The 17077-nt window shown below is 39.7% G+C and overlaps 1 protein-coding gene across 1 annotated transcript; it reads right to left on the bottom strand.

Moving 5' to 3' along the window:
- Positions 1–38: 38 nt before the first annotated feature.
- LOC126989400 (E3 ubiquitin-protein ligase TRIM32-like) lies at positions 39–16697 on the bottom strand (the record flags this gene model as incomplete). The annotated part of the gene is made up of 3 exons (XM_050848000.1): positions 15699–16697; positions 831–1562; positions 39–350 (listed from the first exon to the last, which is right to left on the bottom strand). Coding segments are annotated over exons 1-3 (1074 nt in total), but the record flags the coding sequence as incomplete, so codon positions are not given.
- Positions 16698–17077: the final 380 nt, after the last annotated feature.

The following is a 17077-nucleotide window of genomic DNA, read 5'->3' as shown; positions in this document are numbered from 1 at the left end:
ATTCGTTGTTGCAATAGTGACACTTGGGGCTTACTGACCTTCAAGCTCAGCATCAAGATGAGCTGCAGTCTGTCCATGATAGTGGACTCTGGGTCTGACTGAGGCCTGGCCTCTTCTGGGTCTGACTGGGGCCTGGCCTCTTCTGGGTCTGACTGGGGCCTGGCCTCTTCTGGGTCTGACTGGGGCCTGGCCTCTTCTGGGTCTGACTGGGGCCTGGCCTCTTCTGGGTCTGACTGGGGCCTAGCCTCTTCTGGGTCAGACAGGGGCTGGAGCTCTTCTTTAGTAACAGTGTCCAGGGCCATCTGGACAGCCTGGGCAACCCCCATGGCTGCACTAGATGCCTCTCTCACCTGGAACAACAACACTGGGTTAGGGAAGATGTTAACACCTTGCCCTTGTTACTCTTGAGGGGGAAGGCCCACAGACTGTCCCTCTGTATGTATCCTGCTGTTGTTACTCTAATAAGGGGTTTATCTTATTACATTATAAAAATAGTTTCATTATGCTCAAGTAAGTGCAAACTATATTAGAGTAATGCCCCGCTTTACATCACATCAGACTTAAAACCACGGGTCCTGAGTATATTTCTGTGTATGCTCCCCTGTGTGTACCCTTGTGTATGCCTCCCTGTGTGTACCCTTGTGTATGCCCCCCTGTGTGTACTCTAGTATATGCCCCCCTGTGTGTACCCTTGTGTATGCCCCCCTGTGTGTACCCTTGTGTATGCCCCCCCTGTGTGTACTCTAGTATATGCCCCCCTGTGTGATGCCTGCCGTGTTTACTCTCATGGCCGAGTGCCCAAGGCACGGGTGCAGCATTGACACACTCACCTTCCTAACAGTGGTGACAGCACTGGCATCAGGGAAACCCTCTTGGCACTCCTCCACCACCTGCTCCACCTTGCCAAGGCAACAAAACACTTCAGCCACCGCCACGCCTGCTTCTTGATCTGTTGCTGGGGCGTATAATGTCTCCAGCACGGCCTGCAGCTCCTGCCTCCCCTTCTTCACCTCCCCATCCTTGGCTGCCACGTGGGACTTTTCCAGCTCCACAATCTCCCTGGCACTCTTGCTCTGGTCCACCAGTTCCTGGAGCCTGTCCTCCAGCTGCCGCTGCTGCTTGCCCCAGCCTGTCAGGGTCGTCTTGTACTGGTCCAGCTGTGACTCAACCTCCCGGCAGGTAGCAATGGCGTCCATAACTGTGGCCTCCTGTTCCTCCAGAAAGGAACACATTTTCTTGGAGAGACCCGGCACTTTCTTCTTGCCAGCTGCCCTTGCTGCTCCTTTCCCTTTCCTGGCACTGGGTGGCAGTGAGGCTGCTGCAGCGACCTTGGCATCCCTCATCGTTCTTATGAGGGCCTCAGCAATATAGCAGACAGGGAATTCTCCACCCTCGGGTACAGCGTGGCTAACGCGGCACTGCGGGCAGGTAACACGGCCCTGCTCCTTCAGCTTATCTATGCATGACGTGCAGACGGTGTGGCCACAGGGCAGAGAGCGCGGCCGCTGCACTGTGTCGTCAAAGTCTGTCAGGCACACGGGACATTCCTCGGGGTTGTCGCCCTGAAACAGAGAGGCAGCGTGAGGGAGGCAATATGGCAGGAACATACTGGAGACAGCAGGCTTGGGTCCAAGTACATGTACTCATACATCACAACATCATGTACTTGTGCTCAGGGTAAAAAATATATTTGTACTTGCACTCAGCTGGGTCGTGGGGTTAGGCGACACTGAGGATATGTGGGGTGACTCAGGACAAAGAGGGGTTGGCAATTTGCCACTTGTCAACAGAAAAATTATAAGGTTAAATTGTAATATATATTATAATGTACATGTGAGTGTGTGACTGTGTGTGTCTAAGCACAGGCTCAGTGCCTTTGCCAGGATGTTATGGAACACGTCAGAGCTGATGGCCATGGGAACACATGCTTGGCTGATACTAAATCAGCAATTGATGACAAATCATCGCCAGTCATCAACCGGAAGCCACACCCTGAGCACCGCCAGCAAACAGCACTTGTAGTTAGATTCAAGTACAGCACAAAAGTACTTGTACTTGGGCTTGAGTTAAGCTATAAAACTGAGTACTTGTATTTGTACTTGGATTCATCACATCATAATCATTCTTGGACTCAATTACCAAAAGTATACTTGAACCCAAGCTTGGGAAGAAGCTCACAGTCACACTGTGCTGTCACAGGCTGTCAGGCACAATGGACAGTCCTCAGGGTTGTCATCTGTGACAGAGAGGCAGCATGAGGGAGGCATTGCGGCAGGAACACACTGGAGGCGGCTCACTGCCATGTAGGGTGGCCATTTCCAAATTTTCAAAAAGGAGGACACTGCATATCAATGATATATATATATATATATATATATATATATATATATATATATATATATATATATATATATATATATATATATATATATATATATATATATATATATATATATATATATATATATATATATATATATATATATATATATATATATATATATATATATATATATATATATATATATATATATATATAATATATATATATATATATATATATATATATATATATATATATATATATATATATATATATATATTTTATATATATATATATATATATATATATATATATATATATATATATATATATATATATATATATAAAATATATATATATATATATATATATATATATATATATATATATATATATATATATATATATATATTATATCTATATATATATATATATATATATATATATATATATATATATATATATATATATATATATATATATATATATATATATATATATATATATATATATATATATATATATATATATATATATATATATATATATATATATATATATATATATAAAAACTAAATGTAAATAAAACCTTACACAATGTACAAAAAGCATGAAACTCATCCTTTCTGCTTTTAGCAATGAATCCAAACTCTTTTCCAGTCAGAGTTAAACAACGTCTTTCTTTTTTCGCACTTTTAGACTCTCAAATCGTAAATTAATTGGCCAACCACACTGCACCGCGTCGACTCACGACTACAGGCAGGCGCGCGCTGCTGTGAGAGATGTAACTCAAGTAGTCACAACGTTGGTTGTACAGTTCCTGTCTACTGTCCGTCGTGTGTGACTGTGGCTGCCAACCTTGGCCTTGGTACTCCCAGATATTCTAATTGTACAGCATTATTGTATGTCTAAGGTAATTTATTTGTTTATTTATTTATTTACTTATTCATTTTATTCAATTTTTGTACTTTTATTTTTATTTATTTATTTATCTATTGATTCATTTATTTATCTTTTTTTTGTCTCACCCCGAGAAAGGAGGACAAATGCACGTCCAGCGTGAGGTTGCGCGGGATGGAGGACAAGGTGCTCAAAAGGAGGACTGCCTGACGTAAAGCCGGACGTCTGGCCACCCTACAGTGCCATGGCATTGTGCAGGGTCACAGACAAGTTTGGCAGCCACACCAAGTCCATCTAACCCTCAGGTGCTGCAAAGGGTCAGTCAAGGCTAGACTTTCCCCGGGCTTGGGCACAGGAGTAATTGAGGCTGTTGGACAAAACCTTTCCTTATAAACTATGGAAAAGGAATCTTGTGGCAAACATACTTGTAGTTACAGGTAACTCTCGATTTACGCGAGTATTGTGTCCTTGAAGAGGACGCGTAAATCAAAAAACAATGTAAATCAAACAAGAGGTAGGTATCTATCAAAAAATAAATATTCACTTCATTCAGTGGAGAGAGAGAGAGAGAGAGAGAGAGAGAGAGAGAGAGAGAGAGAGAGAGAGAGAGAGAGAGAGAGAGAGAGAGAGAGAGAGAGAGAGAGAGAGAGAGAGAGAGAGAGAGAGAGAGAGAGAGAGAGAGAGAGAGAGAGAGAGAGAGAGTGTGTATCCATATCACCGAGATATCCACTCAGGCTCACTTGTGTGAGGAAGAAATGAGGGACACCAGTTCAGTTCAGTTCAGTAGTAAGCGTGGGATAAGCCTTGGCATCGGCTCCCACTAGACTGTTTCTTTAGTTGTGCTGCAGTTCCTGTGTTTTTCTGTGTCTTGTTTTCCAGATAGTTTTAATATATTCTTTTCTTTCTCGTATATCTTTGATTCTTTGTTCACCAAAAAGTAGTGTTTCTATTATTTTTTCTGTGTTATGTGAAATTAGCTGTAAATTAAATTTGCTTCTTATATCTTCATATCCTGTACATTCTAAAAAAAATGTTCTAATGTTTCCTTGTCACAGTCATCATATGGACATCGCTCACTCTTTCCTTGGTAGCCATTTCTCCAGTTTAAACTTAGCGTGTTGGTTCTTGCTCTCATCATTAATCTTGATTCTTCAGTGTTGTCTATCCAGCTTTCTTCTTCTATATTACTCTTGTATTTTCTGTATATACTTAGTGTAGATTTCTGTTCTGCTTCCTTCTACACTTTGATGTATCCCATTCTTTGATTTTTGTTATAATACTTTCCTTCTTTACATCTTTTATTTTTTTAAGTGTCAAGTTCATGTTTTGCATATATACTTTCAGGTTCTTTATCCATGTAGTCTTTCCCTTCTCATATTCCTGCATGAAGATCTCTTTCATCAGTTCATTTCTATTATCTTTTAGTATGTGTTTAGTAAACATGATTTTTATTTTTGCATCTCGGGCTACTGTTGATGTTGCTCCTACTTCCGATCTCAAGACGCAGCTTGCTGTATAGGTTGGGACCTGTAAAATGCTTCTGTAAACTTTGTTTTCTATGCACTGGAGTTTGTCAAGTTCTTTTTTTGTGTAAAGTACTTCTGCTCCATATAATATGGTAGCCAATCTGATGCCTTTCCAGTATCCTTTTCCAACTAACAACCTGTTACAACTCCTTTCCGTGATGCTATATGCCATGTTTGCTAGTTGATTGGCTTTGTTCATTTTCTCTTTCTTATATTCCTTGAAGCAGTTCTTCTTGTTTTCTATTGTTATTCCAAGATACTTTATTTTATTACATGTACTAATGCCTGCAATTGTTTCTGGTTGTTCTTGTTGATTATATATTAATATATTACTTTTTTCTTTGTTTATTTGGAGCCCACATTGCATAGCTATGTTCTGTATAAGGTTGATGCTGTACTTTGCTTCATCTATTGTTCTTGACAGTAGTAGTCCATCGTCAGCATAATATAAAATCCAATTTGTTTGTCTTCTAGTTTCTGTATGATTTCATATGTTATTAGCAGAAAAAGGATTGTGGAACCATTACACCCTTGTCGTACTCCATTTGTTGATTGTTGACTGTTGTTCATTGTTCATATGTAAATGTGTTCGATCATTATGATATATTTGTGCTATGATATTTATCAGCCTTGACTCTATTTTGTTGTTCATAAGTGTCTTTATTAAATTTCCTCTGTCAATTGAATCAAAAGCTTTCTTGAAGTCCAATGATGTTACTATTAGTATGTTTTTGTTCTTGTATGTTTCAGAGATACAGTACTTTAATATGTATAAGTTGTCTGTGACTCTTCTTTCCTCTGTGAAGCCTGCCTGCAGATCACTCCTTAGTCCAACTTCTCTAATATGATCTTCAATCTTTTGCCTCACAATGCCCATAAATAGTTTATATGATGAATTGGCCAGTGCTATTGGTCTTAAATCGGCTGCTGTAGGTTTGTTCTTCTTAGGTATTAGGGTTGTGTTAGTCTCTTTCCAACTTTCTTTTATATTCTCTTCCGTAATAATTTTATTTAAACATTCCACAAGTTTGTCGACACATATTTCACTTGTGCTTAGTGCCTTATACAGGTCTGGTTTCAATTTATCTGGCCCCGATGCTTTACCTTTCTTTGTTCTTTTAAGTTGTGTCTGCACTTCTTCCTTCGTCAGTGTTACTCTATCTTTATTCATTGGTCTAGGTCCTTGTATATTACACTGGTAGGTCATATCTAAGTGTTCTCTCAGTGTTGTTTTTGTCTTTAAGTTGATTGGATTCCCTTTTTCGCCTACTAACAGGTTGTGCTGTTCTTCCTCCATCTCTCTCTCTTGGGTTTGTTCATATATTCTTCTGGTGTTTTCGTTCCATACTTCATCTATTTTATTTTCTCTTTGTCTGTAAACTGTATTCCAAAAGGAATTTAAGTTCTCTGGTATATCTTCAGTTTTTATTAGGGTACCATCCTCGTTGTATATTATGGTTATTTTATTTTCTTTCACATTTTCTCCCCGGTATCTTGATGTGTTCCCACAGCTTCTTCGTCATGTTGCGGTCTCTTTTTATATCTTCTGTCACTTTTTTCTCATGTTTCCACATGGCTTCCTTTATCGTACTTTTCACTTTCTTTTTTTGTTCTTAATACAAGGTCTCATATTTTTTATATTCCTCACTGTTGCATCGAAGCTTTCTTTTTTCTCTGTTGTAGCTTCGTCTTTTGCTTATTTCTTTTTTAATCTCTGTTGTCATCCATATTGGCTCTATTTCCATTTCATATTTTTGTTTAGTTCTCCTTCTAATTTTTCTTCTCATATGTTTTTCTGATATTTGTTTCATAAGACTCTCAAATGTTTCAATGTCATTTATAGAGTTTGTTTTTATTTCATTTTCCAATTCTGCTATTCCTTTAGTCTTCAGTTATTTTCATGTATGTGATTTCTTCTAATTTCTTGTTATACTTACATTTTTCTAAATTCACTCGCATAGATACACTTAGAACATTGTGGTCAGACAAATCATACTTTTCTTTGTGTTCATCTATATTCATATGTGTAAATCTACTATACATTCTTTGGTTCATCATCACAAAGTCAATTGCACTTCTTATGCCATGGCCTTCCCAAGTAGTTTCTCCACTACAGTTTGGGTCTCCGTTTAACAATATTAAGTTCCTTTTTTCAACCCAGTTAAGCACTCTCTCACCATTTACATTAACCTCTTGTGTCCCAAGAAACCCAACATGCCCATTAAAGTCCCCTAGAAAGATATATGGTTCCTCTTCAATTTTATCTAGTATGTTGTTTATTTCAACTTCGATCACTCTATTCCTTGCTTGGTCACCGCTAGACATATACACAAGTAACAACCTAAAACTGTATTTTCCCACTACACATTTCACATGCAATATATCACTGTGCTTGGTATTCACTTTTTCTGTAACTGAAAAGTCATTTTTTCTATGCATAACACAAACCACCTCCTTTCTTGTCTTTCTCATCTCTGTTTGAGTCTATGTACTTTAAATCATCCAAAACATTAACTTTCATATATTTTTGTTGTGTTTCTGTAAGGCACAAAATTGTATTTTCTGATACTAGTTTTTCTATTTCACATTGTTTCACTTGTGTAAGTCCTTGCACATTGAGCAAACTTATTTCTAGCTTAGCGCTGCATTTCTTATTTACAAAAAACTCCTCCTATGTAGTTTATTCCTTCTGATGTACCATCCTTCCTCACCGGCATCCCTCTTTTCTTGCAGCTCCCTTCTAAGTTCTTTGTCTAGTTCTCTTTCTTTCTTCGTTAGATCTGGTACTATCCATATTCTCTTAAAAGTGTCAATCCTTGAGTTTCTGATTGTTTTTGCTTCTTTCAAGATTTCCCATTTGGTTCTTTCATCTTTTAGTTTGACTAGGATTGGTCTTTGCTTTCTCCTAATTTGTGTTTGTCCTTCATTTCTTTCTCTACTTTCCTATATTTACCAATCCTGAAGGTTTCTACTATGTCCTCGTTCTTTACTTCACTTTGTATTTCTTCAAAAATTTTAGCACATGTTTCTATTTCCTTTTCAACTTTCTCTTGCCTATTTGTATATTCTGTTTCCTCTATGTTAAATATGATTATGTTGTTCTTTTTCCTTTCTTTCTCTCTCATTTCCTCTATTTCTTCAAAGACTTCCCCTATTATTTCCTTCTTTAACTGTACTTTTAGATTCTCAATCTTAGCTTCTAGAGACTTAACCTGGTCAATGAGTTGTTTGTTATTCTCTTTTAGGGCTATATTCTCCTCTTCTATCATCTTACTAGTACTCTGTAGTGCCACATTCTCCTCTTCGTTATCTTTGTAGGCCATCTTTAATGCCATATTTTCATCCTTCATATCTCTGTTAACTTTTTTAAGGTTTTAAAAGTATGTGTTGCACTTGAGGCAGAACCATTTAGCCTTGAACTTCTGCGCTTTGTACATATTGTATTCTTCCACTCCTACCTTTTGACAGCCAAAATGGAACCACCAGTCACACCGCTCACATTGTAGTCCTCGTTGGTTCTGTTGTACCTTCTTCTCGCACTGCCCACATTCTTCTTTGTTTCCTCCTTCCTTCCCCTCTAGCCATCTTGAATCACTGCCCGCTGCCTGCTCCTCTGTTTTCTCGACACATTCTTTACATCTCATATCCTCGTCCACTTTAGCAAACTGTCCGCATCCTGCACACTTTTTTCTCCCTGGGTCTCTTCCTCCAGCCATTATTTCATTGCCGAACACACCGAAATTTGTTTTAAAAACAGACCGCAGCAACAACTGTGTTTTTCCTTCCTGCACTCCTGTGATCCCATGAGCGACTGGCTAGTATTGGTACCAGTACTGAGCAGTCTAGTACCGGTACCGTACCGTATAGCTGGTACCGTTAGTACTGGTACTGGTACCAGTACCTGCTCACCCCTATTGTTGAGTAGTGGGGCAGCGTGGGTTCTGTATTGTTGTTCAAGTGGCACGCAGGAAGAACTGAGCTCAGCAGTTTTGCCGCGGCGCCGTGTGAGTCCAGTTACATGAGAAATATGGTGACCCCATAAAATGTGGCGCATAAGTGAAAATACATGTAAATTAAACATTTATTTGGATTTTGGACCCCGTGTTATTTAAAAAACGCGTAAACCAAACTCGCGTAAATTGAGTTACCTGTACTGAGTTAGGAGTGGTCTTGTGGCTGTGTGCCTCATGAAAACAGAGGCACCTGCAAATTATGCCATCAAGGGCTCCTGCTGTAGCCTAGGTTCTGAGTAGCTGGATGAAGCTCAGCCCACCAGAAGGTACAAGACTGTTGGGCTGGAATGGCCTTCAAAGACAGATGTGCCTTAAGGGGCGCGTAGTCTTAGAAAGCATATGAAGTTGCATATTTTTGGCTGTAAATTTTGCACAGTAAAGTAGACTATAATCTAACATTTCTGGCAAAGTTTGAGCCTGAATGACAATTTTTTTTTTTTTTTTGGAATTTTTTTGACCGAATCTGAGTTCTAAATACCTTTTTTATATATGGGTTTTCAGCTTTTTTGTTCATTGGACAATGTAAAGTAACCTCAGTGCTAACATTTGGCCAATATGTGTTGCCAATGTTTTGTTTCCATGTATATAATAATATTTTTTTTATTACGTAACCAAACACATTTCGCTGTAAAATATATGAAAAAAAATATTCTATGGTGCTTAGAAGAGTTTTGTCTTGATGGAAAAATAGTCTTACCATTATCGTATTGAATGAACTTATCCAATTGGAAATGTCTTTTATAGGCTATCAGAATTTTAACCAAAAATGCCAATAACTTACATTTCGAGAAATCATCGTTTTTACATTTCATTACCATAATATGTTTGATATGCTATTTCTGCAATGTATTTTTTATTCTACAGATATTTCTGAGTTATGGTACCTGGTCCCCTCCTTTTCAAAGGATATTATACATTCGATGGTGTGGGTATCATGGGGCACCACCCCACTCATTGTAGCCATGTTTTTATTCAGAAGCCTCCAGGCTTATAATGTTTTTTCTGCTGCCTTGCTGGCTTGTTTTCTTGTCTTTTTCTTCTTCCTCTTCTTGTTCTTGGTTCTGCTTGTCCTCTTTTCCTTCCGCTCAAGAGAATCTATGAAGTTAGAGGACCTCTTGAACCCAAGCGAGGTCAGGAGGTTGGCTTCACTGTGCCCAAAGTTATGCTCCAGGATTGTGACCTGGGACACAAAGACAGTCCTATGTAGGCCACAGAATTTGTCTTTTGAAGCCTTCCTCCAGACCTTTCCATGTAGGCTTTCATTTCTGTTCTGTGTCCTCCCCTTCAGGCACTTCTCCAGCAGCTCTGGTCTTGTGAGGTCATGGTACACCGTCCTGGTGAGGCTGAGGTTGTCGTATGATATGTGGGACAAGTAAATCCTTTTGTCAGTGTGTGGTGCTGGTCTTTCCCCTTTTGCCAGGCTTCTCTGCACCCAGCACCATGAGGATTGACTCTTGGGGCACAGCCGATGTTATTTATTTTTGGTGGCAGTGTGGTGATAATAGCTGGCCATTATCGCTGACCTCATGCTACTAAACAGTCTCATGCTTGTCTCTGACAGCCTTTGTGTAGTATGAGGAGAGCTTGTCAATAACTTCGTCAGTCAGCTGCTTTGCAGCTACATATATCGAAAAACTGCCTAAAAATCATATAAATAACGTAATAAACACATAACACCTTTGTTCTAGAGCGCGGTCGCGCGCCACTCCAGGCCTGAGATAGTGTCAGGTAATGACTAATTTCCATTGGAAACAGGCATCGTATCGCTAAGATATTTTAAAACAGTTATCCATGAACATAGACCAAAGTAGAAATGCGAAAAACAGAAAATCAAATTTTAGGGGGATATTTCTTATTCTTGGCTAAAACGCACCCCTTAAACCTCTGCCCCATGCACCTCCTTCCACTGTAACCCTCCTGCCAGGGACGACTGCCCTGCCCGACTCACTACCTTTCCTCTGCCCCATGCCCCTCCTTCACTGCCTCTGCCACACCCTTCCACTGTAACCCTCCTGCCAGGGATGACTGCCCTGCCCCTGACTCACTACCTTTCCTCTGCCCCACACACCTCCTTCACTTCCTCTGCCACACCCTTCCACTGTTACCCTCCTGCCAGGGATGACTGCCCTGCCCCTGACTCAATACCTTTCCTCTGCCCCACGCACCTCCTTCACTTCCTCTGCCACACCCTTCCACTGTTACCCTCCTGCCAGGGATGACTGCCCTGCCCCTGACTCAATACCTTTCCTCTGCCCCATGCACCTTCTTCACTGCCTCTGCCACTGGCTCCCTGCCACACTTGCATTGTAGCCCCCATAACAAGAAAACAGTCCCAGTCCCTGACTCACTACCCCTGCAAATCAATGTGAATGTTGCTGCCATGAAAGGAACAGGCTGCAAAAAGGGAAGAATGTATAGAACGGATGGGAAGGCATACAGTGTTCTCTTTTTATTAATGAATTTTATTAATCAAGAGTTACTGTTTTATAAAAAATATATGCAAAATAGTATCCTTAAATGTGCGGCATACTTGTGTAATTCCCGCCACTATACGTCAGCGGTGTAAACAACCACTACAGGGGGCCCACGCTGCCGCCGCACTCCTCAGCCAGGCACCGTCCTAAACAGTCACCAGTGTTGGTATTGATTTCATTGTCCTATATCACAGGCTTTCCACGTGGCTCCTAGACTTAATTCAGCCGCACAAAGACAAAAATGAAGAGAAAGGAGGGCAAAGCGTCAAGAGAAAAACTATTGACACTGGCAGAAAAAACAGTGATATTGGACAGGTTTAGAAGCAGTGCGAGTATTTGCAGTTTAGCCCACCTGCAGATGTGTCAAAGACATAACCCTTGCGGTAAACAAGGGAACGCTGTAACCTTGCTTTCCTTGACACAGAAATGGTAAAAAATAGGGTGTTGCCATGTTGACTGCCGGCTAAACATGGAGTGTGGGAAAAGAGTTGGGACAATAAATAGCATGTATGATTTACATAGAAATTCAGACCACACAGACCCTATGGTCCAGACCAGGTGGTTTGTTCTTATACCTTAGTGATTCTACATTAGTTGCATAGCTCCAAATCTTTGCATTTATACTTTAGTAAATACAGTCGTCCCTCAAATAGTATGGTTTCCAATAGTACGGTTTTAGTTTTATACGGATTGTCATACAAGATTATTTTATGGTTTTTGAATTTCCCGCTCATCGCACCAAGTAGCCATGGCATGAGTGGCAACACTGTTCTGCCAGACTGAAACCTATGCGCTTTCCCTAGGCGTGTGTGTGTGTGTGCACAACCTCACCTACGCTTCTCCATTACCGCATAACATGAACATGGGACCCAAGAGACAAGCCAAAACACCTGCTGAAAGCACCCCAAACCATTTGAGAAAGGTATTCACCCTGCAGAAGATTTCAGGTTTAGAAGTTACATTTTGGTATGAGTTAAGTTCCAGTAGGGAGAGCATACCACGTGAATGAGAGCAGTGTTCGGTGTATCTATCATAGTGTAAAAGGGCACTCTTACGGAATCCGGGTCCCGCCTCGCTCAGCTTCTACTCGCCGGCCAAAGTTGCCAGTTATGCATTTTTGGCTGTAGTGTTACCAAGCTGGGCAAGCGAGCCATTCTGGCAGCCACATTGTCAGCGAGCGAGCCATGTCATACACTCACACTCTCCCTTACTCTCTACCACAGTTTCTATTGCTCTCTAAATCATACTTGAAATAAGATACAAAATGGTAATTGTTGAGATTGAATCTGCGCCTCCAAAATACGACATTACACCTCCATATTATATAGTTAAGGGACGCATCTTTAAACTACTCCAACCGAACTTTAAATAACCTGACCTTTCACAGGGGGGCTTTGCCCCCCTCGACCCCCCCAGCATGGTAACACGGCACTGTGACTGCATCAGAAAATGCATAATTGGCAACTTGGGCCCGTGGGTAACAGCTGGGCCAGGTGGGACCTGGATTACGTAGGAGTGCCAGTAGTTTCTAGGGTGGGGGGGGGGCACTAATTTTATACGGATTTTCGAATAGTATGGGGGTCCTGGGTCCCTAACACCCGTACTATTTAATGGATGACTGTAATAAGTTGAAGGAAGTGTCGGTCGAGCCTGTCTTTAACCCCCCGGGTGCCAAGCAATTTTTGCAAAAACCTTCCACTGATGCCAAGGAAATTTGGATTTTTTTTTTTGCGGGAAAGTGTTCAGAATGATTAGACAACACATAATTGATACATTTTACTACTTAACTTTTAAAATTTCCATGATTTCTAGGTGCCGAAAGTGTCCGATATTTGGAGTGTTACATCCTGTAGACTTACTCGCTGTGAAGGATTAACCCCTTCCCGGCGGCAGGGCAGATGTATGTACTACCAAAAAAAAAAAAATTGTCTCTGTATAGATGGTGCCGACTTTCATCCATACGTGTATATATAGATTCCCCGCAAGTGGGCATTCCAGATTGATATCTATATATAGACTCTGTCGCAAAACTGAACAAACATTTGAATCTATATAGAGATGTTATTTAAGTTTGATTGGTTATATGTATATTGATATATTTATATGAAGGTTTAGATTCTGTATCACTGTAATCACTGACAGTAGATGAGTCAGAATCATCAAAATCATCCAAAAAATCAGCATCTATATTCTCAGCTACCAAAGAAGTTATTTCTTCCGTCTTAAGAGGTCTCTTTCTCCTTGACATGATAGACTAATAATAAAATAAAATAGGAAAAAATGCATAAATTCCCAGTGTTAGCTGACGTGCATAGCACATACGCCACCGACAAAGCACAAGCAGTGACTGTCCTTGAGAGGCAATGTCGGTAAGTGTCAGGGGGTTTGAGATGCCAAATAACGATTTATTTTGTTAATTTTGTTAGTAGTAAGGAATCGTCTATATGTAGACCATGCTACAATCTAGTGTGGGCAAATGAGAGCAAACGTCTATATATAGACGCGCTGACAAAAAGTCCCAATTTCGAAACGTCTATATATAGATCATCTGCCGGGAAGGGGTTAAGTAGTTTTATTGTATTTGCAAGTCGTAATTTTTGTCCTTTATTTCTTGCACTGACTTTTCCTTTCGTTACTACCCTTGATTCTTCCCTGCTTCATTGTTTCATTTACTTAATTGCCACGCCTTCTGCAAGCTTTCTCAATCGTTCCTCACTCATTGCTTCACTCCTTCCTTATTTCAGATATTCTGTCGCCGCTTTGAGTTTCAGAAGCTCTGCCTTCTGCTTCATTACCACCTCGCCGAGTTTACGTGCGGAGAAGCTGACGGTGGCCCAGCAGACCTTCCCGGGCTTTTACACCTCTCGTCAGCCTACTACCTCAGCCAGTCGCCCGTCTCCTGCCCTTACTACCGGTTGCTCCTAGGACCTTGAGCCAGTTCTCGGACTACCCGGATGAATCTGACGTCTTCGTCCACCTAGAAAATCCTGGGCCAGCTCTCCTGCCACCGTATCCCAGGGATACCCACTGTCCCCTAGCAGGTGGTACTTTTCTGGAATGTGGTTGCCCTCAAACAACTCCTTCAGTCCGCAATTATTCCAGACTCTGGCATCATGAACAGAACCCGGCCATTTAGCAACAACATCCAGAATTTTGTCATTTGCATCAACCACAAACTGGATGTTAACACTATGGTAATTTTTCCTATTCACATAATCTCCTTCAAACTGTTTTGGAGCTATTATTTTGATATGGGTTCCATCAATTGCTCCTACAATGAAAAATTACAATGAAAATTTACGTACACCTGCCCATAATTTAACATTTTTTCAACACTCACTTTCTTATTCAGGACCTAAAACCTGGAATTCTATTCCTAATAATATTAAAGCTCTAAATTCAATACACTCCTTTAAAAACAATTTAAAAAACATATTCTTCTCAATTATAATTATTAAGTCCATGTATCATGTCAGAGTGTGTCCTCAGCTTAATCAATTATTACCTTATACTATTATTATTGTATTAATACTATTACATTATCATTTACAGTACTACCATATTATTTTTATAAGTCAATTACAATTTTTGTACTATGATATTGTGTTAATATTATCACTTTAATTATTATTTACACTACTATTATTTTATAATTATCACAATGTTAATTATTACTATTATTACTATAACTATTATTATTATTATTATTATTATTATTATTATTATCATTATTATCATCATTTTACTTTTGTCATATACTATATGTTTGTATGTGTATATATATGTATATATATATATATATATATATATATATATATATATATATATATATATATATATATATATATATATATATATATATATATATATATATATATATATATATATATATATATATATATATATATATATATATATATATATATATATATATATATATATATATATATATATATATATATATATATATATATATATATATATATATATATATATATATATATATATATATATATATATATATATATATATATATATATATATATATATATATATATATATATATATATATATATTTTTTCTTTTTTCTTTTTGCACTATTGATTAAATCCAGCACCTAAGTTTCCAGTACTGCCCAAAAAGCTCCCAGCTTTAAATGGGCTCCCTGCACTACAAAATTATTGTAAATACATAACTGTATAAAGGGATAATAAAATGTTTCAAATGTTTCAAATGTTTTACAACCCCAGGAAAATTTGCCACTCCTTGGAAATCACTTGCAATTTGCTCAAGTTCATTGTGATCCAAGGGGAACTTGATGAACTGGGTGGCGACGTGTGTGGCAGTCTGAGCACGAAGTGTCTGTGTTATTGCATTACTAACTGATGACTGCGACACTCCAAGGTCATCACTATTACAAAGTTGCATTTTTCCAGTAGCAAGATACCTTAGCATTACGTACCAAAACTTTCATCTCTGGGGTGAGGGCCATGTTTCTCTTGGTAGGGCTTTCCAGTGCCTCTCTAACCAAATCAGTCACGTAATATATTCCCCTTAGTCTAGTTTATATCTCCTGACAAGTTCTGAGTCACTTTACTCATTTAGCACATCACGGCGGTTCCGGAAATTCCTTCTTAGAGGACGAGGAGGCCCTCCGTATGTCCCTGATCCTTCCATGACAGGAGGAGGAGGCCCACCGACGGCTGCTAATCCTTCCATGACAGAACTGACACAAGCGACAGCTGCTCCCCCCTCCCCCCGGGTTACTGAACAGCTGTTTATCTTGGTCTTGGGCTTGATTGGATCATCACTCTGTTTGTCCGTTGTCGTATATTTATTTTTCATAGAACTATACACGTTTTTCTTGCATTTTGAACAACCCCATGGGCCTGGCTCTAGGGGCCCTGCCTCTCCGACAACGATGCCCGCAGCCCCTTCACCACTTCTCTCTCTTATATCGCGGCGTTAATGTCTCGTGTAACCCTTTTCACCGGCTCAAAGTCAGTAGTTTTATTGGCACAACACGTCTGACACGATAATTAATGCGCGAGGACCGTCACTCAGCTGCAATTATCATTATTATATTGAATTCAACATCCGAAATTTTTGCTTTTAAGGTGTTAAAAGTCCTCCATGAGGTCTTTTACATTTTCGGCGAGTGCTAGCAGCAAAGTCACGAGTCCTAGCAGTAAACTCGCGACTTCTAGAACCTAGCAGCAAAGTTAGGATTAAACTCACTTTGAAAGTTGAATTTCACTCCAAGGACCCTTTATTAATACCACCCCAGATGTTGATGATTTTGGTGGCACTACTGCTGCTGCTGCCTTTCCTTCCTATAAATACAGGGAAGTTTACAGTCTGGGCACCATACTTCTAAAGGAAGGACACCATGACTTCTTTGTCGTCCAGATAAAATTGATTAATAAACTCCCAGTAGTTGTCCGTACAATCAGCACACACCGTGGCCATCTTTAAACTGACTGGCAAACACTAACTCACTGCTCGAATGGACCGCAGTTTCGAAACACCAAACACAATATTTCTTTACAAGTACTGCTTCACTCCCACCGCCGCCACCCCACTCCGTCCCGCACTGGGTATTCCAATGGCCCACACCGAATGTTGAATATTTAAACTACTCCTACCCAACTCTCCATAACCTAATCTAATCTAAGGGGGAGGGGCCCCTGCCCCTCTTCTAAAAGGGGGGCTTGCCCCTGGACCCACCTCCCCACACATGATAACGATCGTGGGGGACCCGTGATAATTCGGGGGGTTCTAGTGTGGGAGCATATTTAAATTATTCCAACCGAACTTTATGACCTAACTAACTAAGGGGGG

Source organism: Eriocheir sinensis, unplaced genomic scaffold (assembly GCF_024679095.1).
Source record: "Eriocheir sinensis breed Jianghai 21 unplaced genomic scaffold, ASM2467909v1 Scaffold1152, whole genome shotgun sequence".
Taxonomy (NCBI): Eukaryota; Metazoa; Arthropoda; class Malacostraca; order Decapoda; family Varunidae; genus Eriocheir; species Eriocheir sinensis.
The sequence above is the reverse complement of the archived record's forward strand: the minus strand, read 5'-3'. Positions and strand labels throughout refer to the sequence as shown.